This window comes from Clytia hemisphaerica, unplaced genomic scaffold, assembly GCF_902728285.1.
Source record: "Clytia hemisphaerica strain Z4C2 unplaced genomic scaffold, Clytia hemisphaerica genome assembly, whole genome shotgun sequence".
In the NCBI taxonomy this organism is placed as follows: domain Eukaryota; kingdom Metazoa; phylum Cnidaria; class Hydrozoa; order Leptothecata; family Clytiidae; genus Clytia; species Clytia hemisphaerica.
Genome location: NW_027104293.1, coordinates 531,161 through 556,509, shown reverse-complemented (window position 1 = coordinate 556,509; position 25,349 = coordinate 531,161). Strand labels below are relative to the sequence as shown.

Here is a 25,349-nt window from a genome sequence, read left to right as displayed (position 1 = left end):
AAAATTGGAAATATAGTCTCTCAAAGGGTCGCAAACAACGTCGAAATTTAGTCTCTCAAAGGGTCTATTTTCGAACTTTAGCTACATACACCTGACAACCCCCGCGTTACGCATCATTTGAGGATTTTTGCCAATTGTTTGGGAGAAAGTGACGATAAGATATAACCAACATTTTTCGATATAGATATCAAGTAGAATAAAAATGTCAACTCTTCACTTCAACAAAATCTAAAATATATAATTTTCCAAAGTAAAAAGTTTTGGTTACCTATCTAAAGCTAGCTGCATAGCTTTTGTAATAAATGTTATTCTGGTCTATGTACAAAGTTTTGCCAAAAAAGGGCGAGCGCTTATTTAACAGTGGACTCTCGTTAATTCGAACTTCTATTTTTCGAATCATTCTATAATTCGAACTTTTCTTCAATTTCCGTCATAGGGAAACCCTCGCAAAATAATTTTTATAACTCGAATCTTTCTGTAATTCGAACAAATTAGACTCCCGTTCGAGTTCGAATTAGCAAAAGTTAGAGACTCCCCAGAATCAAAAAACACCCCGGGTGTGGCAAATGAAGGAAAATCCTAAAAACCTAGTCAAATACCAATAATATACTATAAAATAATAATAAGAGAGAAAAAACACAAATAACTAGACATAAAAACTAAAAAATGCGTTTTTCTAAATAAAAAATATGGTATCAATGTACTCAAATAATATGAAGAAACCCAAAGCATGGAACAAAATAAAACCAAAAAAGATTGCTTGGAAGATAAAATTTAGGAAATTAGATGATATCTATATGATTAGAACTGGTGGAATCTTTCTAACTTCGTTTATAGAGATAAGATGGTCCATTTTCTGCAGCCATGGCCGCAGTACTAAACCTTTTAACCATTGGAGTCCAAAGTCTTGAGAAATGGAATTATCAATAAAAATACAAAATCATGTCATCGAAATTGATAAAAAATAAGAGGAAAATGTCAGGGACAAAACCTATTAACGTTACCTACTTTCTCCTTTCTTTCTAATTACAGTCTAATAGACCTTTTCATAAACTAAGTCACGAACATCACTTGCCTCGTATTCAAACAATTACCATGGTGATTATGTATATATATATATCCCTTGAGACATAAAATGATTTTTTTTATAAATAGAAAGTAGTTTTAATAAAATCCGCTGGGAGTTAATCACCTTGGTAATAATTTCAAAACGAGGCAAGTGATGCTCGTGACGTAATTTATGAAAAGGTCTATTACTCTCCTTAGTTCAAATTCGAGAGGGAAGTCCAATTTGTTCGAATTAAAGAAAGCTTCGAATAATAGAATTTTGAATTAGCGTCAGTCCACTGTAAATAGCTTTGATAGTTCCCAGTGCAAAGGGTTAGCAATTTAGATGAAACATTTGTAAAATGGCGCGGACAAAACTACTACATCCACTACATCCGTTAAAAAAAACACATTAGAATCCTTTCGTTTTTTTTTCGTTTAAAATACTAGTATTAGTAATGTAAGTTTAGTCATCAATAGTAAGAAGTCTGTCACTTATGTACATACATGCTATCAAGAGTCTCCTTCTCCGAGGGTATCCAACTTTAATCTCAGAATATATACATACAAGGGTTCTGTCTCGGTTAGTTACGCTTGAGGAAACATTATTTCAATAAAAAAGTGATAGTAAAAAGAATTTTCAACGCATTGGTTTCGTTTTCTTCGTAACAAAAGCAGCCAATAAAGCATGAAATGTAGAATGTAGAATTTCCTCAATACGAACGGACACAGTCCAGCGTAAAGATATCCTTTTTATGAAATAATCAAAACAAGTTCCACACCTAGCGAAGTAAAAACAAAGACCAACACTTTCAAGCGTGAAGTATTCCATTCGACCGTAAAATGCGGAAGATTTCCGTATTAAACAAATCGATGACTTCCGTAAGAAATAAATGAACGATTTTCCGTAATACGGTTATAAGAAGAATAAACGATCGGATAGTTCTTGTGATGGATCTTTGTGAAGCGATTGACCGACCAAGAAAGCCAATTTGTGAGCGTACTGAAAAAATAATAAATTGATATAAAGAAAAAAGCGTTTTGAATGCCTTTTAAATCACAAACAATAAGTTGGACAAAGAATTGGTCAGAAAAAAAGTACCCGTAAGAGAAGACAATGTGGCTAATGAGAGGAATATTTTCGGCCGAAGAAAATACCCTCCTGGGTAGCCATAATAATGATAACACTTTTTATAAACAACCCCTAGATTTTTGACTCAGGACTGCATGCAGTATTCTAAGCTCAACTCTTGAAAAGTAAAATCCGTGGAAACAATGTTATTAATCAAAGGTGAAATAAATTATTGAGCAAATTGAAATAAGATGTTAACATACCTGACATGGTGCAGGTACACGAATGGTGCCAGGCCAATTGTAATACAGATGCGTCAGTTTATACGAAAGTCTGAATAGAAGAAACGAAGTAACTTTTTTTTTAAGGTTTATTTCCTAGACCAAAACCAAGAGGTTTAATCTTAAATAACAGGCTTTTCATTCAGAAAAATTTAAGAAAACCTAGAAAATTTAATCTTAATTTTTTTCTTTTGCTGTTTTTGCTTGATTGATATTTCTATAAGAACATTTTCAAGGTCACCTTTGAATATGATCTGGCATCATTCCAGTGTCGTCGTGGACTACCACGTAATGAGTCGGCGTCACGGTGCCTTGACGGACGTGTTGTGAGACAAGGAAAAAGTCGAACCTAAAATATGAAAAGGTACACGCTTTTTTTATTCAAACAATTTCATAAGAACACGCTGCTCTAATAAAATTGAAATATAACAATAACGCTATTTTGGCAGGCGTGATGATTTAAGTCCGCGATTGTTCACAGACGGGGGCATAAATAACACTGAAGGGCCATATAATAGACAATTAATGGCATAATCAATCATAAAGTCCAAAAAGAGAGCGTTATTACTTTTACAACTCGCTATCTATCTTTCTATCAATGTATTTTATCCTTGTTCACAAACAAAAGTATAGAATTTTCATAATTCGGATCAACAGAACAGTTTTTGAATGTCCAAATATAGATTAAAACCTTAAGAAGCTTACCATTCACGTCTGGTGATTGTGTGATCGAGAACTGAACCAGGTTTTGGATTCTCCAATTGATTGTTCTAGAGGATGGAATAAAAAGTTTCCAGTTATTCCAATTAGCGGGAATACAATACAGAGCCTTTATTTCTCTTAGCCAGGAACTGAGACCGAAATTTTCTTCACCTGATAGCGTTAAGACAGCCAGTTCATACGTATAGGCTATTCGATCTTGCAATTTAGGTAAAATGGATAATCAGATAAAAATTAAATTCAACCAAAAGATTCCTTCCATATAGTCCTTAGCAGGACCTTATTAAAGTTTTCCTGGCTACTTGTTTTTTAATGTCAAAATATTTAAGAATGTAATTTTTAGATTAGTGCTTGAAAGCAAAAAAACAATAGAACTTCAAGGTGAGGTACGTGTGTGCGGTACGAAAAATAGGAGATTTCAAATCGTCATATATCTTTTCTTTGAATGTTATTTCTTTAAAAAAATTGGTGGTCTTACATTACAAAGGACCATGGAAGGAATCTTTGAGCTATGTTTTACTTTTTATCTGGTTAATACCTTTAAAAAGTATACTGATTTATTAAAATTTTAATTTTTTTTTGTCTTTTGAGGTCTAAAAAAAATGATTGCTTTGTTGAGATTCATGGAACTATGAATAAATTTTGCGAAAATGACCAAAATATGTGAAAATCGCAAAAATTAATCCACTTAATGCATATTAATTGTCACTTTAATAACTGCATTATTGTACCTTATTGGTACTAATTTTCGCGGGAACTAATTTTAGCGGTAGAAAAAAATATCCGAAAAATTGCATTTCGCGGGTTTTAATTTTCGCAGTTTTTTTTATTCTGGAATTTTCGCGGGTTTTAAATTTCACGATTTTGCCCTTTTTTGGACAATTTTCTTTCATTTTCCTAAGGATTTTTCAAATTTTTCGATAAAATTGGAAAAAAATTGTGTTTCGCGGGAATTAATTTTCGCGGTTTTTAACTCTCAAAATTTTTCGCGGGTTCAAATTTTCGCGATTCTGACGAAAAACCGCGAAAAACGCTAAAATTAATTCCCGTGAAAATTAGTTCCAATAAGGTATACGTGGGTACCTTAGCAGAGAAAAGCCTCTGGCTGATTCTCTTCTGAACAACCACCACACACAGCTTCGGTTCGTAAGATGCCCCTAGCAACGGGAAACATTCTCTCAGCTGTTGCACTTCATAGTTCGCCACAACTTGCATCTGCCCGTCACCCACACCGTCACGGAAAACAATGATCTTCTCAGGTAAGCAGTGGTTGTCCTGAAAGAAGAAAGATTTTACGATATGAGCGGTGTTTAAGTTTGAAGATTAATATCAACCCTGTTGCTAAACCTTTATCACACAGACCCGATATTTACGGCTAAATTCATTTCCGTAGAGGGTCTGTTGTCATTGTCTTTTCTGATTTGAGATTTTTCAAACCGACCGCTGCGCTGGAGTGCGGGTGAGAAGGTTTCCGTACGGGAATTTTTTTATCAAACAGACAGACAATGCGCACAGAGTGCACTACGAAACGATAAACTTGAGATACACTCTAGTACATAGTAAGGTGAGATATAACAGACTGTAATCTAGTTTGGAAAAGCTTCCAGCAGATATAAAAAGTTTCAGGTATCAGTTAATAAAAGAAATCGTGAAAATTTTGACAAACTATTTTCTACCGGGTGGATAAAATTGGGGCGTATAACCGATTCTGGTGATTCAAAAGATGCGATCATTTAAATACATTATACATATACTGGCTAACACACTTCAACCAAGATGGTTTCAATAGGTAAAATGGATTAAAAGGAATCGGTCCGTAAATAAGATATGCTTTGAAATGAATTTAGACTTACTAGCTGACAAATTTCATCGGCTCAGTGTAAAAGGCAGAGCCCCATTAAAGAGACAAAAACTTCTGACAAAATTTGGAAACAAACCGTATGCAGCGGGATACAAAATCAAAACAAATGTCACATGTCAAAATAAAAAATAAAAACAAATATGGCTGATTTTAATTGTTTCAATTGTTTTACAAGTTTGTTTTGGACACGTGATTCTAATTGTTCTCTTTAATGACACGTGGTTTTCGCAATGGTTACATTTTACTACTTTTATATCCCTTTAAGGAAATTAAAAGTTAACAGATCTTCGGGTCAGTAAAATACACACTTACATCGTGGTACTTCTTGAGGGCCGACGTGAAACAAACTTTCAATCCATCGATCAGCTCTTGACCGGGCATTTGGAAACAACAACGAGAATACCACCTAGTGGAAAGGTTTGGAAAATATGCGTCAAACATTGAAGTAACATAAGGGAATTAATTTTCGCGGGAACTAATTTTTGCGGCAACTTATTTTTGAGGGTACTAATTTTCGCGTTTTCGGGTGTCTACTTCAAAAATCAGTTCTGCAAAATGCAATTTTTACAATAAATTCTCGAAAACTCGAAACAGGGTGTCTACGGATTTTTTATCAGGATTTTCAAGGTTTTCAAGGTTTTTTTGGTCATTTTTAAGTGGTTTTTCAAGGTTTTTTGGCAAAAACTTCGGTACTTTTCAAGGTTTTTTGATACTTAGTTGACATGGCTCTTTACAGTTTTTTTTCAGAGTGGTAGGTGAAAGAAAAATAGAGGAGGCAAATAAAATTTATTCGCTTTTGGTGCCCGGGGAATTACTTCACAGTTAAATTTCTTTCTCCCTCTCGAGAACAATACCAGAAAAAGAAATACTCCAACTCCCTAGTCTTCCAACCGTAGAAATAAAGAATTAGAAGCAAACCAATTGTTTACAGTGACCGAGGAGGCGCAACCATGGTTTGTGCCGACGAGAGAAAATTTTGATTTTGACTCTTTCAAATCGCTAAAGACGCCTTGTTTTTTATTTATTTTTTACAAAAATTAATTGCCAAAAAAGATGTTTTAAGGCGTCCTCGAAATTTTATTGATGAACGGCCATTATTCCAAGACGCCCTGAAACGATTTGAAAATTGAGGAACAGTCGATTTCTTAGGGCTCATGCAAACGGAAAATTAGTGACAAAAACTCAGCTAATGATAAAAGAATATGTTGCATTTGTTGCGACAGAATCGCAACAGAAACAGGGAAATATGGAATTCTCTAAATGTTATAAAGGTTTAGCGCCGCAGGCGGTTTTTTAGTTATTCCTATTTTTCGAATGACTGGATAGTGCTTTTCAAGGTTTTTAACGATTTTCAAGGTTTTCAAGGTTTTTCCCAGAAAATTGATAGTTTTCAAGGTTTTCAAGGTTGGGTGGTTCATTTTCAAGGTTTTCAAGGTTTTCAAGGTCCCGTAGACACCCTGTCGAAAGGAAAATGAAAGAATTTCGACAAAAAGTGGGTGTCAGCCGCGAAAATTAGTTCCGCAAAAATAAGCTACTGCGAAAATTAGTTCCCTTAAGGTAAATGCGAGATCAGTGTTGTATCTTTATACTATGAACATCTGATGTATACAGGACAGGACGGGTTCAACCTATGAGGCAAATTTTGAGACTTAAAAAAATAACTGGCCGGTGTTAAATGGGCCAGCGCTAAATTAGATCCGGCGTAGAAATGGGCGCTAAGGTACATTAAGGGAAGAAATTTTCACAGAACACGAATATTCTCAGGATTAAAAAATCACCAGTAAAATTGGTCTTTTTAGGGCAGAATAGCCTATTTTGTAAAAAAAATTCTCTCAACCAAGAAACTAAATTCACGAAACTTCCGAATTTTGAGTTGTGAACCGCGAAATAAAATTCTGCGAAAATTTCTTCCATTAAAGGGCAAAGGCGTCCTTCCAAGGGCGGTACCTGGTAAACGTTTTGTTTGTGCTGGCGACAAAACCTCCAATAGAGCGAGACCCTTTCGAAGAGTCGTGATAAACATCGATACCGATTATCATAACGTTTTTCTGAAATGATAAAAAGTTAAAAATTTAAGAGAGAATTTTTTTAAAAGTTTATTTTCAAGAAGGAAATACTAATTTTTATTTTATTACATCGGCCATCAGGTGTCAAGGAATCGATTAACCCACCCTACCCGAATGAGTGTTCATAATTAGCTAATATACGGAGTCCAAGACTTATGACTATCCGGCAACATGACTGAGAAGGGCATAAATAGGATACTTTTTGAAAGAGTATAAAAAGACTTTCTAAAAGGTACCAAAACCATTTTCTAACTCCTAAGTTGCAATATTTTATGCCAGTTTGAAGTTTTGGATTTCAAAAATAATGTTGCCCGCTGGAAGAGTTAAGTGCATAAAATTAAAAGAAATTGCGTGAATTGCGAAAAAAAATGCGCGAATACGTGAATTTGGAAAACTTTTTTTGCGTTATTGCGTGAATTGAAGGTCCGCTGGGGGGGTTCATATATCTAATCAAGACATCCTGATTGGTTGAAAAAAAACTTACCATTGGGATATTTAAGGCCCAGAGTTCACCGCCAAGTTTGACGTTGATTTGTAATGCGACCTTCTGTGTGACACTTCGCAATTTGTTGGCTTGAGATATTGTTCTCGCGTTGATACACTAAAAATATTGAAAGGTGAAAACCGAAATAATCAAGAAGGGTTCGTATCATATGGAAACTTCAATTGCGAGAGACATTTATTATAATGTCAAATATCAAATATATAACATATTTTTTATAAGAACAAACATTTAAACATAAGACCAAAATGTAAAGAACAAATCATTAAAAATCAGTTAAAAAGCTTTGCGGACTATAAAACACCCGATTTTTTAATAGGAAATTAAACATTTGCAGAACATTTTTAGGGTGAAAACTCAAAAAGTTAAGAACATCCGAAGGCTTCAAAAATTTTGGATTTTCTCATGTGTAGTTTCATCTTTTGGATTTTGGATCGCTAAGTGGTCAATGGCGTCAGCGTCTCAAACCAGAGATTTGCGGTTCGAGTCCCCACTCCTTCCAATGTTCCATTCAGTTCATAGATAGCCGAGAAAACCCCGGACCCCGTGAAAACAATCGAAAGACTGTCTAAAAGTCCTAGATTACTGGGCTACCTTATCGGGGAAAACTTCGTCGGGGAAAAGTGACGAAATTTTGGACAAGTGACGAAAATTTTCCCCGACGAAGTTTTCCCCGATAAGCTATCACGTAAAATATCGACTCTATTTCTTATAAAAAGAACACGTTTAATATCAGACAAACAAACCAACCAACCTGTGACGGTACTGGAGAATCGACACAACACAATTTCTTGACGGCCGCATAACGGTCATCACGTGACGTCGGGAAAATACAGACCACCATTTGTATTTGAGGATTGAGGTTCTCGCGGATGGAGCGCAGATAGGATTCCGTGCGGTCGTCTCGAAGACAAAACGTGTGTGGGTCGTTGCACTGGAAAGGAGAAAGAAGGAAGAATGTTTTTCAATTACCCAATAAAACACGGGAAACACGCAAAAAGAACATATGTGGGAAGCTGTACTGGAAACGAGAACGAACGAAGGAAAGAAGTTCTAAGTTCTTTGATTAAGGAAGCAAAAATTCCCGAGTTAAAAATTCAAAAATAACTCGGAAAGCTAAAAGAAGAAAAAATTCCCGAGTTAAAAAATGGAAAATAACTCAGAAAGCTAAAGGAAGAAAAAATTCCCGAGTTAAAAAATGGAAAATAACTCGGAAAGTTAAAGGAAGCAAAAATTCCCAAGTTAAAAAATGAAAAATGACGTCACTAAATTCCCCAAAAATGACGTCATAACTCGAGATAACTCGGTTTTTTCTTAACTCGGTTTTTTAACTCGGAAAAAATAACTCGGGAATTCCGGGCCTTTTTGATTAACCCTATAAAACAGCAATAAGGCATGAAAAACGAGGCATCGACGCAAAAAGAACATAATGTGGGACGCTACATTGGAAAGGAGACAGCATCCCCTTTTTTTTAAATAGAAAAAAAAAATCCGCGAGAAAACCGACAGAGAATGTGACCGCTAGATACTACTCATCCATTGTGATTTTTGAAAAGGTTCTCGCACCCATTTTAGAAAGGGGGGATTGGGAAATTTACAAGAAAATTCACAAGAAATTTACCTGTATCCCCATTTGCGGGCAGCATTGTTTCATTGTTTGTACGAAATCCATGGCTTTTTGTTGATCGCGTTTAGTGAATAAAACTAACCACTGATTGATACCAACCTATGTATTGGAAAGAATAACTCACCAATCAATGAAGGAAGCTGTTTCTATCAGTGCAAAGTTTTTCGTCTGAGACGGAAATAAATAGCGAGGTTAAGACCATGTTCGGACGCTTCGTATCGCTCCGGTGTGGTATTTGTTACGGATAGGAAGTGTTCATACTGATTTCAGAACGTTTCGGAGCAAGAAAACGGAGCAGTTCCGTTCCGAGTGAAGCGAAATCGTTTCGATCTGTTTTGCTTTGTAACGTCTTCTTTTTTGACGGTTCCAATTTTGACGTTCACACAGTGTTTCGGAAACGTTTCATTTCGGAGCGAAACGGAACGTAGCGGGTGAACGTGGTCTAGGTAAATCGGTATAATCATGACAACGGAGGAACAATTAATAGGCCAGTGAGTATCTTGGAATCGGAAAAAAAGTGGATCTAATTTGAGTGTGTTGCATTCTCCAGCAGAAAAATACACAAAGTGTTTAAAAAAACAGAGGGAATAAAAGGGTACTTACGGCGCTAATGACTCGTTCTCGGGTCGCTTCTCGCCCCCAATCAGCCTGGTCGTTGGCAACAATAGTTTTGCTTCCAAAGACAATCTTCTCGTTGGGCAATTCACGACCTTCAGTCTAGAATAGACAAATTTCAAATGTACTCGAGAGTTTAAATATATTTATTATTATACCTGTAGGCAAAAACAGGCATTTAAATAATTCCTAATATACCACGGCTATTACGAGAGATTCCTCAAATATCTAAACCAACCTATTAGCCAACTTCTCAAGAAGGAATCATTTTTGTCCATGTTACAGTTTTCAATCACATCTTTGCTAGGATATGATGATTTAAAAAATAGGATTGCTAAATCAGAATCGAATCAAATTGTACACGACCAATCAAAGTTGTATTTAATGGCGGGCATGTAAAATACAAATTTATGAGAAACTTAAGGGAATTGAAGCAGTACGACAAGTACGCCAACATGAGCATTACAGACGATTTAACAATAATGGAAAGAAACCAAGTAAAAGAATGGAGAAGTAAAGCAAACGAGAGAAATCGAGCAATGCCGCAGAGCAATTACAAATGGAGAGTGCGAGGAAGTCATCAAGGAGGATTATATTTAAACAAGCAATATGCTGAATGGACCTACCTGATGATTAAAGTTAGATAGCAATGCGAAAAGAAAAATGAAAAAAATCAGTCAGAAAATATAGCGTTTAGCGAAAATACACAACACAATAAATTCATCATTGATTGTTGATGGGGGGAGAGGGAAGGGTTGTAGGGAAATAATAAATAGGAAGTTCTGGTCGCAAAAATCAGTTTTATTGACAATTGAATCATGCTTGATAATGAGCATTCTTATGAATAATGTTTTTGTGTGAAAAGCATAGAAATATAAGTAAACTAAAGAGTCGGACTAGGTCATGTTTTGGGCATTGTTAATACGATTCTTTGAGCAAAAAATCAGAAAAAACTAATGAGAAAATCTCGAGAAAATGCCAAAAAACAGTTTTTTTTTCCGGCATATTTCCGGCATTTTCGGCCGGAAATGAATTTTTTTCGAAAATCAGGCTTCGTCATAATTTAGGTATTGACATTTTGCATCAGTGTGCAAAATTTCATGAAAAAATATAAAGTACAGCTCAAAAAATTCAAGAAATACCGTTTTTCCGGCGAAAATCGGCTGTTCCGGTGATTTTTAGAAAGTTCCGGCTTCAAAAAATCTATTTTATTGAAAATTAAAACATGCTTGATGGTGGGCATTGCTATTAATAATGTTTTTGAATGAAAAAACAACCAATTATAAGGAAAAAGTTCAATGAAAATCCAGAAAAAGGCGATTTCCGGCATATTTCCGGCATTTCCGGCCGGAAAAAAAATTTTCTCAAAAATCGGACTAGGCCATGTTTTGGGGATTGTTAATACGCATCTTTGAGCAAAAAATCAGAAAAAACTAATGATGAAAATCTCGGAAAACCAGTTTTTTTCCGGCATATTTCCGCCATTTTCGGCCGGAAAAAGATGTTTTCGAAAATCGGGGCTCCGTCACAATTTAGGTATTGACATTTTGCATCAGTGTAAATTTATGAAAAAAATATAAAAGTACAGCTCAAGAAATTCAAGAAATACCGTTTTTCCGGCGAAAATCGGCTGTTCCGGTGATTTTTAGAAAGTTCCGGCTTCAAAAATCTATTTTATTGAAAATTTAAAAACATGCTTGATGGTGGGCATGCTATTAATAATGTTTTGAATGAAAAAAACAACCAATTATAAGGAAAAAGTTCAATGAAAATCCAGAAAACGGCGATTCCGGCATATTTCCGGCTTTTCGGCCAAAAAAAAATTTTTCTCAAAAATCTGACTCGGCCATGTTTTGGACATTGTTAATACGCATCTTTGTGCAAAAAATCAGAAAAAACTAATGATGAAATCTTGAGAAAATGCCAAAAAACCGGTTTTTCCGGCATATTTCCGGCATTTTCGGCCGGAAATGATTTTTTTTCGAAAATCGGGCTCCGTCACATTTTGGGCATTGCCATTTTGCATCATTGTGCCAAAAATCAGAAAAAACTAATGAGCCAATCCTGAGAAAAGCTGGTAACAGACGGACAGACGAACGAACAGACGGACGGACGGACGGACATCGGTTAATTTATAGGACCTCCGAGGTAGGTCCAAAAAGATATTTTGTAAAACAAGATCGGTTTAGTAACCTTTGTAATAAACCAAACCAATGTATGAGCGATTTATAGAAGCCCATGTGCATGCACGGTGGCCTGGAAATCTGTAAAACATTATTATTATTAAATAGGTGACGTTAAAAAGTATCCAGAGAAGCTCATTCATCATTGCACTGTCTTCTAACTTTACACCATGGACCCAACAGCTGATTGGTTGCAAGTGACGTATTGATTGATTTTATGCAACAACCAATCAGCTGTTGGGTCCGTGATGTAATGTTAGAAGACATTGCAGTAATGCATTTTATGAATTAAATTCTAGGTAAGATATCGTTCAGCAGAAGGTCAAATTGGACCTGTCAGTAGAAAAGCTCAGAAAATTGGACACTTACAGAGAGTAGATCTTTGTCAAGCTCGAGATTCCACGATTGTAGTTCTTCCAGAGCTGTTGGAGTCTTGTAAATGTTATCAATGAATTTCTTCATGGCGATTTTACGTTGGTTGGGTGTCACTCTGGTGTGTTGCGCAATGTCCTGAGAGGAGAAGGAGATGAAAAGAACCATAAACAAGCAACATGCTGAATGGACCTACCTGATAATGAAAGTTAGTTAGCATTGATAGCAATGCGAAAAGAAAAATGAAAAAAATCAGTCAGAAAATAAAGCATTTAGCGAAAATACACAACACAATAAATTCATCATTGATTGTTGATGGGGGGAGAGAGAAGGGTTGTAGGGAAAAAATAAATAGGAAGTTCTGGTCGCAAAAATCAGTTTTATGACAATTGAATCATGCTTGATGGTGAGCATTGTTATCAATAATGTTTTTGTGTGAAAAAACATAGAAATACAAGGAAAAAATCCAATGAAAATCTGCAAAAACGGCGATTTCCGGCAACCGGAAAAATTTTTTTCTCAAAAATCGAACTCGGCCATTTTTTGAGCATTGCGAATACGCATCTTTCTGCAAAAAATCAGAAAAAAACTAAAAATGAAAATTCGAGAAAAAGTCAAAAAACCGGTTTTTCCGGCATATTTCCGGCATTTTCGGCCGGAAAAAAATGTTTTTCGAAAATCGGGCTCTGTCACATTTTAGGTATTGTCATATTGCATCAGTGTCCAAAATTTCATAAAAATATATAAAGTACAGCTCGAGAAATTCAAGAAATACTGTCTTTCCAGCGAAAATAGGTTGTTCCGGCGACTTTTAAAATAGTTCCGGCTTCAAAAATCAATTTTATTGAAAATTGAAACATGCTTGATAGTGGGCATTGCTATTGATAATGTTTTTGAATGAAAAAACAACCAATTATATGGAAAAGTCCAATGAAAATCTAGAAAAACGGCGATTTCTGGCATATTTCAGGCATTTTCCGCCGGAAAAATTTTTTTCTTAAAAATCGGACTCGGCCATGTTTTGAGCATTGTTAATACGCATCTTTGAGCAAAAAATCAGACAAAACTAATGATGAAATCTCGAGAAAATGCCGAAAAACCAGTTTTTCCGGCACATTCCGCCATTTTCGGCCGGAATAATTTTTTTTTCGAAAATCGGGCTCCGTCACATTTTTTGGGCATTGCCATTTTGCATCATTGTGCAAAAAATTAGAAAAAACTAATGAGCCAATCCCGAGAAAAGCTGGCAACAGACGAACGGACGAACGAACGAACGAACGAACGGACAAGAGTTAATTTAAAGGACTACCTTAGGTAGGTCCAAAAAGATCTATTTCATACTCATACATGTGTGACCTGTTTCACCTATAATAATTTTACGTTGATTAGGCACAATATTCTGAGAGGAATGAGGATTTTTAGATTTTTAAAATTCACAATTCACTGCAAGGTTTTTGTAAAAGTCAAAAATGACAATATTCATGATATGCACTTATACTGCAATGTCTTCTGACATTACATCGACATTACATCACGGATCCAATAGCTGATTGGTTGTAAGTGACGTAAAATCAGTCAATACATCACTTACAACCAATCAGATGTTGGGTCCGTGGTGCAATTTTCAAAGATATTGCGATGGTGCATATCATGGATAAATAATACCTTCATGACTCTGAAATCAGCACGAATGGCATCTGTCAACCCTGTCATTGAGCATAACTCCGGAATGAGACAAATAATCTCCAAAGGTTTTCCCTAAAAACAAATTATTATAAGAATTGTTCAGCAACACTTAAGTACACTAACAATATGTATAAAATTAAAAGCAATATCGAAATTTATTCATCACAGCAATTTGCTTGCTTTAATTTCTATGCTCTTGTAAAGAAAACACCCCCATATTAAAATCTACACAACGTACTCACCTTTCAGGGATTGAAATATCGGTCAACGGTAAAAGTACTCTTTCTCCAGCCCAAAAATCATAATTTTTAAGCTAAAGCAACCCAGGTCTTTTGTACAGTCACAGTGGGCAACCCCCCTGGGATCTCGGGGGGGGGGGGGTTGAGGATATTTCAGATTTTTCAAAAAAGGCAGGGTTAGGTTAATGATAAATTTAAGGTGGGCTACCCTATCTAGGTAGGGGTTGTCAAGTTTTCTGTGTTTCTTCTGTCTTTTTCAATCAGTTTAACGCAAACAAGAGAATAAGCAAAAAACTAATTTCAAAAAAAGTAATCCATGTTGAAAGTTGTTTTCCTCTAGTCTCTTTCTCCCCAGTTTGTAGTAGACTCTAAACCACAATAATGAAGTTGGGGTTTTGAAGATTTTACAAATTTAGGTAGAGATGGTTGAATAAGGTGGGGGTTGGGCTGATAAGAGATTTCAGTTGGGGTAGCCCTTATATTGGTGGGGTTAGCCCTTATATTGGTGGGGGTGACCTTTTTCAGGTGGGGGTTGGAGGGTGTTGCCCACTATGGCACGACCCACTTGAAATCCTGTGAAATCGTTATTTAGAGCCCTGCTTAATATTTGAATTTAGTAGGGTTACCCTTTGTCTGACGCCTTTGGTTTCTTTTGGTCGATGAATGAGGAGAGGTTGTCCTGTGTCAGTCAGTTCTTTGTTGTAAGATTTTCTATAGAGGAAAAATTAAAGACAAGTCCGTGTCAATGAGACATACAAAAAAATACTTACAACAAGGGGTGGGTAAATAAGGGTGTCGTAGATTTTCAAATAGGGGTATTGATTAAGGATTTTTAGAAAAATCTTCCGCAGTGATAAAAATATGACATAATATATAAAGCTTGTTATTTCTCAAAGAGCAATATAATTTCTAAAAAAAATAATGCCAAATAAAGGCTCAATAAAGGCAAGATTAGAAACATAGCAATTTAAGTCATCATGATACAAAAATTTTCTTAGGGGGTAGGTATATTTGGTGAAAAAAGTGTAGTAAAAAAATACTTCCAGGCTGGTCCCGAAATACTACTGTAAGGAAGAGCAAACATTGTTTCCAAACCTGTAATACTCGATGTAGGACATTTCTTCTCCGTTGAAGTACTGGAATTTGGATTCGGGTGATTTGTCCCAAGCAATGTCGTCAATACGGTAGGTTTTGTTGTTGTAACGAGTGAGCACGACATTTCCTACCAACTGTTTCGTGACCTCTGCTTGGAAATTGTTGGGATTCTTTTGAATAATATCGTACCTGATGAGAGATAAAGATGAAGTTATATACAGGTCATTTTTCATACCAGGTTATCGGACGCTCCCCCTCCTGAAATTACTAGAATATTGGTAAAAACAGCGGTTAGTGTAAAACGCAGGTCACAGGTCACAAGTCGCAGGTCACAGGTCAGTGATGACAGGTTGACTCTAATCAATGTCATTGCAGAGGAAAATGTTTGGAAAACACAAAATATTATCAAAAACATAATTCTCAAGCAATTTCATCCATATAAAACCATTTCAAACATCAAAATTTAACCATGTGCTTTTATCGATCTTTCGCAGTTTGCGCCGTATATAACGCAGACCAGAAAATATTTGAAACCATATTATACGTATAACAGGTATATTACATATTGTAATGTTTGTAATGTTATACTTATAATAATACACATCGCTCTAAAACTACCTTCTCAGAGAACTCACGAGCTTCTGATTGGTGTAATTTTATATCCAGCCATATTGTTATCATTACATTCGGTATGCTAAATATTTTTGGTGTTTTTCTCTTGTAAGACATGATATTTTGTGATTCTGTCAGTATTTTTGTCAAAAATTGTCATTAAGTCATTAAAATAACAATTGAATGATTAAAGTCTATTCACGATAAGTGTGCACTCTTTTTTCTTTTACCTATAACTTTTGAAGGAATTCTTCAATCTTTATAAATTTGGTATCGTTGGAGAGATATTTGGGAGTGGAACAATTCGAAATAAAACAATCTTCTAAAAGATTCTGGAAATGAAGATGAAGATGAAGAAGAAAAAGATGAAGATCTTGTAGAAAAGTGCTATAACTATCATTTTCACTGAAGTGAAACCTTGATCATAGAACGTCATCACTGTGAAAAAATTTCTCAAAAATAATCATTCAGTCAAAAGATATCAAACAAAGTTATAAGCTAATTGACGTCTAAAAACGCTGTTTTCTGCTGTTTTTTGGGGTCAATCACTTATTAACTTTGTATCATAACTTTGTATTGAAAAATATTTTAGTGAAATTTCTTCACAGTGATGACTTCCAAAGATCAAAGAATATCTCCAGTGAAAATGAAAGTTATAGCACTTTTCTACAAGTTCTTCATTTTTTTCTTCTTCATTTTTATCTTCATTTTTAGAATTTTTTTAAAGATTTTTTTATTTCAAATTGTTCCACTTGCTAATATCTTTCCAATGTTACCAAATTTATAAAGATTGAAGAATTCCTTCAAAAGTTATAGGTAAAAGAAAAAAGAGTGCACACTTATCGTGAATAAACTTTAATTAGTTTCATCCTTCTAAAACCACTCTTAGGGACCTCGCAAGCTTCTGATTGGTGCCGTTTTATATCCATTCACACTATCAACATCACATTCTGTATTATAAATATTTTTCGTGTTTTTGTCTTTTCTTGCATCAGATTTTATGATTCTGTTAATATTTTTGTCAAAAATTGTCATTAAGACATTAAAATAATAACTGAATAATTAATTAGTTCCATCCTTCTAAAACCACTCTCTTAGGGACCTTGGGCAAGCTTCTGTTTGGTGCCATTTTTTATCCATTCACACCATCCACATCACATTTTGTATAATAAATATTTTTCGTGCTTTTGTCTTGTTAGACATCATATTTTATGATTTTGTCATTGTTTTTGTAAGTAAGTGTCACTAGGTTGTTATTCTATTCAATTGTAATTTTATAATATCTAAATAACATATACTTATTACTTTTTTGTAATTTAATGCGTTATGTATTGATGTTATGTTATGTATATGTTATGATCTTATTATCTTTTTTCCGGTCTGCACTTTGTTGACCTGTGACCTGCGTTTTACACTAACCGTAAAAACAGCCTTTTTAGTGGAAAAACACTGGGAAAAGTGCCCTATTTTGCCACCAACGGACGCTGCCTTGCCTTTCTAAAATATGGCATGATATACATTGAGTCGATATTGGAAGTGGATAGCCCATAGGATTTTTAGACGGTCTTTCGATTGTTTTCACAGGGACCACAGTCAGCCAATCTATGAACCCGAACATTGGAAGGAAGAAACAACAAGGTCAAAGTATTGCTCATTATTGACGTGTTGTTTTTCAAAACAAGTATTGCTTTTTTAGAATTTCAGTAAAAATGAATTCGGATCAAATCAGATGAAATGCACATTTTATTTTTGAAAAGTTTCATTCTCTCCAGACGAGAGCGATTAATGCAAACAAATGCAATTGAATCAATCGATCGTAATCAAACAGAATCGAATACAATCTAACATAATCGAAGCAATCGAACGGCAAACCCTGGATAATATTTGATCACAATTCGATTGCGTTCGACAATCGAATTGCAATTATTCGATCACATTCAATTATGTTCGATTCGTTCGAGCGCGATTTTCGTTCGAACGTGTTCGATTGACACCGTCTGGTTCTAGTGGAAAAAGCGAAAATATCACACGTGCAGCCGGGTGTGAAACCGCCCAATATTCACTCATAACAATCTCAAATTCCTCTTTTCAAAGCAGTCTTGTCTGCCGAGTGAACAGTTTTTGTACATCTGAGGGTAAACTACCTACACTACAACAAAACCTTTTACTTACATGAAGGTAAGCACAGTGTCAGTGCGTAGAAGACGATGGGAAACATCAGCTAGAAGCATCACGCCTCCTGTTAGAGAAAAACAAGCAAGATGTCAATTTTTTAATGAGATCAAATACATTCTACTAAATACGTCTGATATTCAGACATGTTACAAGAATGTTCTTTTTCATCAAAGTTGGCACAAAGTTCTTTGTCTTAGCGACTCAGTGGATGAATCCGAAATCCTTCTGGCTACCCTAGCTTCTACATGTACTTCTAGAGGGTTCAAAACTCTCTTATATATTATATAATGACTAAAAATCATGAAAAAATACAAACGAACAAACAGTCATGAGGTGAAGTATGTGTACAAAACCAACCTTCGTAAGCTTGGATGGACGTGATGTAGCCAGGCCATAATTCTAAACGATGTTGAGGGATGGGTGCTGGTCTTTTTGGGTCGTAATAATAACGGCCTACTTGACTCATCTCAAGGACCTTCATAACACTGAGAAAAAGAAATAGAAATGAACATGATTGCTTGCTCTAATTTTTACAAAAGAATGAAAGTGTCATATATTGCACTTTTTTTATTAGAATGTCAAAAACATTAGAAGGCTTCAGATTTTTTTTTTTTTTAAGGCTAAAAATGTTCTTTAACATGTTCTTATTTTCAGCATATGTTGTGAGTATTTTGGTCTAATTTCCTAAGAATTTGCATAGCGTCAAAATGTTTGTCTAAATTTTTTATCACAAAGCCTTATGTTTTTGTATACTTAGTTCTTATTAAAAGAATGGTCCATTGTTAGAAATAGCTGATAATAAGAGGAGTGTCTGGTTTTTACATTTACTTTGCCAAAAGCACACAGAATTCATAGCATCTTCCCCCCCCCTTCTAGTTGGGGGGGGGGGGGTTACACCCTAAATTTTTCCCAAAAAAGAAGGGAACTGGAAGTACACTATTTTTTTGGGGGGACCTATGTAATTGGGGGGAGCTAAAATCTCATCACTTAACGTGGGGGCTAAAATAAATCGGCTTAATAGTTGCCTCCAATTACCCAAATTGAAGCTCATGAATCTGAAAAAATTTTGCCTGCGGAATATTTTTATAAAAAATGTGCAAAATATTTTATCTTAAACTTATAACTGAACGCAATTTACATTGGAAAACCCTTTTTTACTGGATCAATTTTTTGAAAGAGTCTAGGGTCAAAAGTCCTGGGGGCCAACAAAAAATTCATAAATCTTTGGGGGGACTTAAAACTCAGGGGGGGGGGCATAATTTTTGCCTTGGACCTAAACCCAGGCTGATGCTATGCAGAATACATTGGTAAACAACCCAGTAAAAATCATGAGTATGGCCAGGAATAAAAAAATGTTTACCGTCTGAGAACGATGTTATATAATTGAAGACATTCTGTTGGAGCAAGAATTTTGACGAGAGTGATTTTCAATTCTACTGTTGCTCCGTCTGTTATCCGTTTGCTTTGCAGTTTCATTTGCTATAAAAAGAAAAATAGGGCATTTTTTCAAAAATGTTCGGATTCACTGGGCACTGGTACTTCCAACGTACAAATGAATAACAATTTTTAATGGTTTGAAGATATTCGACCTTTAAAAGGACATAAAACTACTGGCGAAATTTGTAAATAAACTGTATGCAGTGGGATACAAAATCAAAACAAATGTCACATGTCAAAATAAAAAATAAAAACAAATATGGCTGATTCTGATTGTTTCAATTGTTTTACAAGTTTGTTTTGGAAATGTGATTATAATTATTGTTCTCTTTAATGACACGTGGTTCACGTAATGTTTACATTTTACTACTTTTATGTCCCTTTAATGTACATAATTCAGTATTTTAAAGGAAAAAATTTTGGTTGAAAGAAAATGTAATCAAAATAATTTCCATGCTTTTTTGTTGTCAGTCACAAAGTAATATTTGGGTAAAATATCTTATCTGTTAGCAAAGAAGAACATGAAGTGTTGAAACTAGGTTTTGTGAACATGGACGAAAAACTCCTCTTACAGGTGAGACCGAAATGGAGATAATTGTGTTTCAGCTCGACAGATTTTGGTCTACAGACAACAACACTTACATGGTCCATTAATTATATTGGAAATATTTGGAATTCTTTAAAGGAAAGACAAGTGATACTTTTATGGACCTACCTGGTTATGCATTTAACACATATATAATTGATATCACAAATAGTGACGATCTATTAAAATTAGTCGTTTGTTTCTTATATAAAAACACGTTTAGAAACCAAAATTTCATGCTCTTGAAATATTCTTTCATATTCAAGACTTCGAGAGCAAAAAAACATCTCATCAAAAAATTCAGTAATTCTAAGAACATTGATGTATGATTATTAATAGTGATTCTTATAGATAAATATGCATTTTTTGAGCTGAAAAATTCTTTTTTTACAAAAATCTGCTTGAACCATCTTTAACCTACTTTCATGCAAAAAGTCAGAAAATAACAAGTCCGAAAAACCCTTTTTTAAGCTGTTTTTTAGCTGAAATTTACCCAAAAATTTTCTTTCCAAAAATCGAGCTCCATCACATTCGAGGGTTTATAGTTATGCATCTTTGTGCAAAAAATCATAAAGAATAAAAGAGCCAATCTTGAGAAAAGCTAATACCATAATTGATAGTGCGCTTATAAAAAAATATCGAATTTGGCCACTTTTTCTATAAGAACAAGCCAAGCAGCCAAAATTTCATGTCTAAACACATATATTCTTTAAAAGTAAGCCCTCATGAGCAAAAAAAAACATCTATCTCATAAAAAATTGAGTAATTTGACAACAACATTGAGGTATGCTTATTAATAGTGATTCTTATAGATAAACATGCGTTTTTTGAGCCAACTACAATTTTTTTGCAAAAATCTGCTTGAACCGTATTTTACCTATGATGGTACCTTACTTTCCTGCAAAAAATCAGAAAAAATTAATGATCCAGTCCAAAAAACCCATTTTTAGCCGTTTTTGGCCCAAATTTGCCCAAAAATTTTTTTTTTTTGAAAATCAGGCTCCGTCACATTCGAGGGTTTACAGTTATGCATCTTTGTGCAAAAAAACGTAAAGAATGAAAGAGCCAATCTCGAGAAAAGCTAATACCTAAGTAATTGATAATGTGCTTATAAAAAAATATTGAATTTGGCCAGTTATTCTATAAAAACACGCCAAGCAACCAAAATTTCATGTTGAAACACACATATTCTGCAAAAGTAAGCCCTCCTGAGCAAAAATCTCATAAAAAAATTGAGTAATTTGACTAAGAACATTGATGTATGCTTATTAATAGTGATTCTTTTAGAAACATGCGTTTTTTGAGCCAATAAAATTTTTTTCCAAAAAACGCATAAGCCATCTTTTACTTACGATGGTACCCTACTTTCATGCAAAAAACCAGAAAAAATTAACGAACTAATTTTTCACAGAGTCCAAAATCAACGAACGAACGAACGAACGAAAGAACAGACGAACGGACAAAGGTTAATTTATAGGACCTCCACCGGGGTAGGTCCAAAAAGTCATTTGCAATTTTTTATGTTTTCACTGTAAAGGGTCCCTGGATGGTTTGAAAATATAATTTATCCCAAAAATGAAAGAACTCTTATTGCTACTCACTGGTTTTGGTAATCGATGAGGAATAAAGAGAGTTGCACCATCAAAGGCTTTTGTCTTTCCAATCAGTTCTGCGTGTTCTTTCAACATTCCAAATCGCATATTTCGACTTTCAACCGGAGGGCTGTCAGAGAGAGAATGCATTAATTGGCAATTGGGAAGTGTTCAAAAAGGCGTTCTAAAAAATCTTCTAAGGTTTGCTTAAAACCAGTTAAAACCTGATAATGTTAAGATAGAACAGTCAGTTTTAATTTTTTGTTGATACCTTATAATAGGGGCCCAATTCTTATGATCTGTAGCATCTTTCGTGGGACTCAATTGCATGTAATTCGTTCGGAAAAAAAATAGGATTATGGAACTTTTTTGGGAGAGGGCCCGCGAATTAGGCCTGGCAAAAGTTTTATGGCCTTTTTTTAACCTCCGGAAAAGTAAAGAAATATTGACGATTTTTCAAAAATTGAAAGCAAATGATTGATACCATCGGATAGAGCATGAAATTCTGAGCAAAGAAGTATTCCAGCCACATGTTAAAGTTCAATTATGAGGATGTAAACTTACTTGAAAGAAACATTGTATTGGAATGCACCTTCTTCGCGTGCTTTAAATGAAATGTAGTTGACAAACATCGGGCTCCTGAATAAGAAATGGTCTTAGTTAGAATTTTTTCGTCAGCCATTCTAATTTGTGTCGGTATTCGGCTAATGCTGTCACAAATACCGACGTAAATTTGGCTTTTGCCGGTGTAGAAGTGCTTAATGTACTTTAGAATCCAGAATTTTTTGCAAACACAAATAAATCTGAATTAGAAAGGCTATTGATTCATACAAATCCCCATTATCAAAACGACTTGCTGAGTACGCCATGATTTGCATTGCTGCAATCAACTTTTCATGAATCTTATAAAAAAGAAAGTGGTAAAAAACTTTCCCGTTGGCTACCATTGGAGAATTTCTGATTACATGAATAATACTATAGTTTGAAAACTTACGGGATTCCAGCTGAGCCTTTATCCATTCGCTTCCTATAAAAAAGAAAAACAAAAGGTTTTTTATCTTTATAGTTAAATGAATGAATATGAAGCACAGCCTTCAAAAACAACAAGCTGTTAGAAAAAATATTGTTTTATACAGACTGTTAAACAATTATTGTTAAATTTATGAAATGACATGAAAGTCTTTTTTCATGCCCTTTTTGCATCCGGTCATTGGACGCTGCCCCTCCTAAAACCACTAAAATTTTGTTAGAACCTGCCTTTTTAGTGGAAAAACACAAGAAAAAGTGCCCTTTTTGAACAACAATGGACACTGCCCTGCCTTTCTAAAATGTGTCCTGACATGGGTATAAAAATCTGGCTCATTCTTTGGAAACAACCAAAAGAAGTCTAACCTTATCGATGTTGTGAAAAAGTATTGCTGGGTGTTTCAATAAAAGTGTATATAAGTCTGATGTTGAAATTAAGATTCTGAAAAAACTAGAATTTAGAAACTATCAATTTCACAAAAAAATATAACTTACGTCAATTTGGGTGCTTCAACTGTCAAACGTTCCAACTCAGAAAGTAAAGTGCTGTCTTCTGATGTTGTTGATGTACCAACCGTTGAAGGAGCCTATCGATAATAAGAGTGAAATTTTGAAAAAAGGAATTCAATGTCAAAAAAATTTTCTCAGCGACAAGAATTGTTTGAATATATCTAAAACTAGGAGAAAAATTCTTAAACAGTTGTTAGTTGTTAGTTGATTCCAATTCAAAAAGCAGGAAAGTTGTGTGAAAGTTATTCAGAAGGAGCTTTTGGAGGTTTTGTTTTTAAATAAGAGTGATATTGTTTGCTTACTCGTCAATTTTAATCTAAAAGCTTTTTCACATTGAATTGACACAGATGCGGAGCAAGATTAGTCAGAAATAGGAAAAGAAAAACAATAATTTGTTTGTTCAGCGCAATATAACGTTAAGGAGACACTGTCCTGTGTAAAAATAGTGTATTATATATAATCAAACAAAATGAATTTAACATGAGTGTTCACCTTTTGTTCAGACGCAGTGGATGGAGTCGGCAAGCCAGCAGAAGGGACAGGAGGTGGGGATACTAAAACAAGGAAAAGTTATGATGAAAAATAGCAATTTGTTGTCGTTTTTCACATGTCTTATCAGTACTTTTATCAGCATTTGCTTCATTTAATACTGACTTTTAAAGCTTAGAGAAAAAAACATGTTACTAAAAAAGAAGCACACATGCTCAAACATCAGTATTTAAACTTTTTCTTCAACAAATCTCACCATTTAAATGCGACTCCACAAGCAATTAAAAGTGCCTGGAAATCTGACCAGTCTTGCTAGGCTATTGTGAGCGGTCTAGTTAGTGATCAAATTTTTGTTTTAGATCAGCCTTTGGACCTTCTAGAAATGATTTCAAATGATCTTGACCACTTCTTTCACCGGTCCTGGCTGCTCGTTAGACCAGTCCTGGCAAATTTCCAGGGTTTTGAGCTGCTATCGTTTTTATTGCAAAGATTGAGTTTGAATTTAGTTTGAAGAACGAAAAATCAACTTAGGCTCTGTTTAATTAGTTGGGAACTATTAAAACAAAAAGAATTAACCTCAAAATGGGGTTTTTCTGTTAATAAGGGCCTAGGATATCAAACTTTTGTCATGAATCTCATTGCTCATGTACAAAAATAAGGATTGAGTTTCAAAATTCAAGCAAAGATTGAGTTTCTGCCACCGTTATCCGGTAGCAGAAACTGCCACCGTTATCCGGTAGCAGAAAAGGCCTGGCAATTTGCCTGCTTGGGGAGTCACAAATTTCTTCATTCTTCTTTTTACAAAGAAGAGTGCATTCTAAAGCTTTATGATTATTATATTAGCACATTAAAATTGTCCTTATCAAGGCATGACCCCATCATTTTGAAATTAGGAAAGAAACAAACAAATTTCATGTTACCTGACTTGGTTCTTTGGGGTTCTGATGGGGGTTTCTCATCTGGTGGTGGAGGAGTTGGAGTTGGGGATTTAGCTTTCTTTTGTAGAAGCTGTTGAGCAAGAAGCCCTCTACCCATCATGACAGGCCCTGTTTTTTGAGCTGGAGCTTTTGATGTTTGGGTATCAGCAGTAGAAGGTGGCTTGACACCACTAGGTGCGGGAGGCGATGTAGTTTGTCCATTCTGAAATTGAAAGAATGTACGGAACGGTTAGGATATTAATAAACCGTTTGCGCTTCACTTTTACAATTTATAAAGAAATCTTTCCATAACAAGAAACAAATTGAAATCAAACATAACAGAATTGAACACTGATTGATTCATGTTTGATTGAGCTGGATTGAGTAATCCTTTTGTCAGAATGTCAAAACGACTGATTCCAACGAGACTGTAAAACAGTAGGAAAAAATATCAAGAAAAAGAACAAACCTGACTTGAATGACCGGGAGTCTTCACAGGTGTTTCAAGGGCCTGAAATAAAAGGTTTTGGGAATACAAGTAAGAGTAAAAGGATCACTAAATGATAGCTTGTTGCAGTGCTTGATTTTGAAATAGTTTGATCTGGTTTGATGGCAGATGTTACTTTTCTTAACTACACA

At 34.9% G+C, this 25,349-nt stretch overlaps 1 protein-coding gene across 1 annotated transcript in view; it reads right to left on the bottom strand.

The window, feature by feature from the left end:
• Positions 1-1,482: 1,482 nt before the first annotated feature.
• LOC136817151 (piwi-like protein 1) overlaps positions 1,483-25,349 on the bottom strand; it is a 28,324-nt gene continuing 4,457 nt past the window's right edge. The window contains exons 2-26 of the mRNA XM_067073488.1: positions 25,180-25,221; positions 24,714-24,933; positions 23,797-23,858; positions 23,290-23,381; positions 22,763-22,795; positions 22,333-22,407; positions 21,778-21,898; positions 19,514-19,632; positions 18,511-18,638; positions 18,151-18,217; positions 15,367-15,555; positions 14,898-14,982; positions 14,012-14,104; positions 12,344-12,484; positions 9,780-9,893; positions 9,171-9,275; positions 8,304-8,483; positions 7,532-7,648; positions 6,929-7,029; positions 5,294-5,387; positions 4,204-4,395; positions 3,106-3,170; positions 2,642-2,749; positions 2,383-2,452; positions 1,483-2,050 (exon numbers count right to left, since the gene is read on the bottom strand). Of these exons, the coding sequence (XP_066929589.1) occupies positions 1,964-2,050; positions 2,383-2,452; positions 2,642-2,749; positions 3,106-3,170; positions 4,204-4,395; positions 5,294-5,387; positions 6,929-7,029; positions 7,532-7,648; positions 8,304-8,483; positions 9,171-9,275; positions 9,780-9,893; positions 12,344-12,484; positions 14,012-14,104; positions 14,898-14,982; positions 15,367-15,555; positions 18,151-18,217; positions 18,511-18,638; positions 19,514-19,632; positions 21,778-21,898; positions 22,333-22,407; positions 22,763-22,795; positions 23,290-23,381; positions 23,797-23,858; positions 24,714-24,933; positions 25,180-25,221 (2,700 nt within the window). The 3' untranslated portion in view covers positions 1,483-1,963. The remainder of the gene's footprint in view (positions 2,051-2,382; positions 2,453-2,641; positions 2,750-3,105; positions 3,171-4,203; positions 4,396-5,293; positions 5,388-6,928; positions 7,030-7,531; positions 7,649-8,303; positions 8,484-9,170; positions 9,276-9,779; positions 9,894-12,343; positions 12,485-14,011; positions 14,105-14,897; positions 14,983-15,366; positions 15,556-18,150; positions 18,218-18,510; positions 18,639-19,513; positions 19,633-21,777; positions 21,899-22,332; positions 22,408-22,762; positions 22,796-23,289; positions 23,382-23,796; positions 23,859-24,713; positions 24,934-25,179; positions 25,222-25,349) is intronic.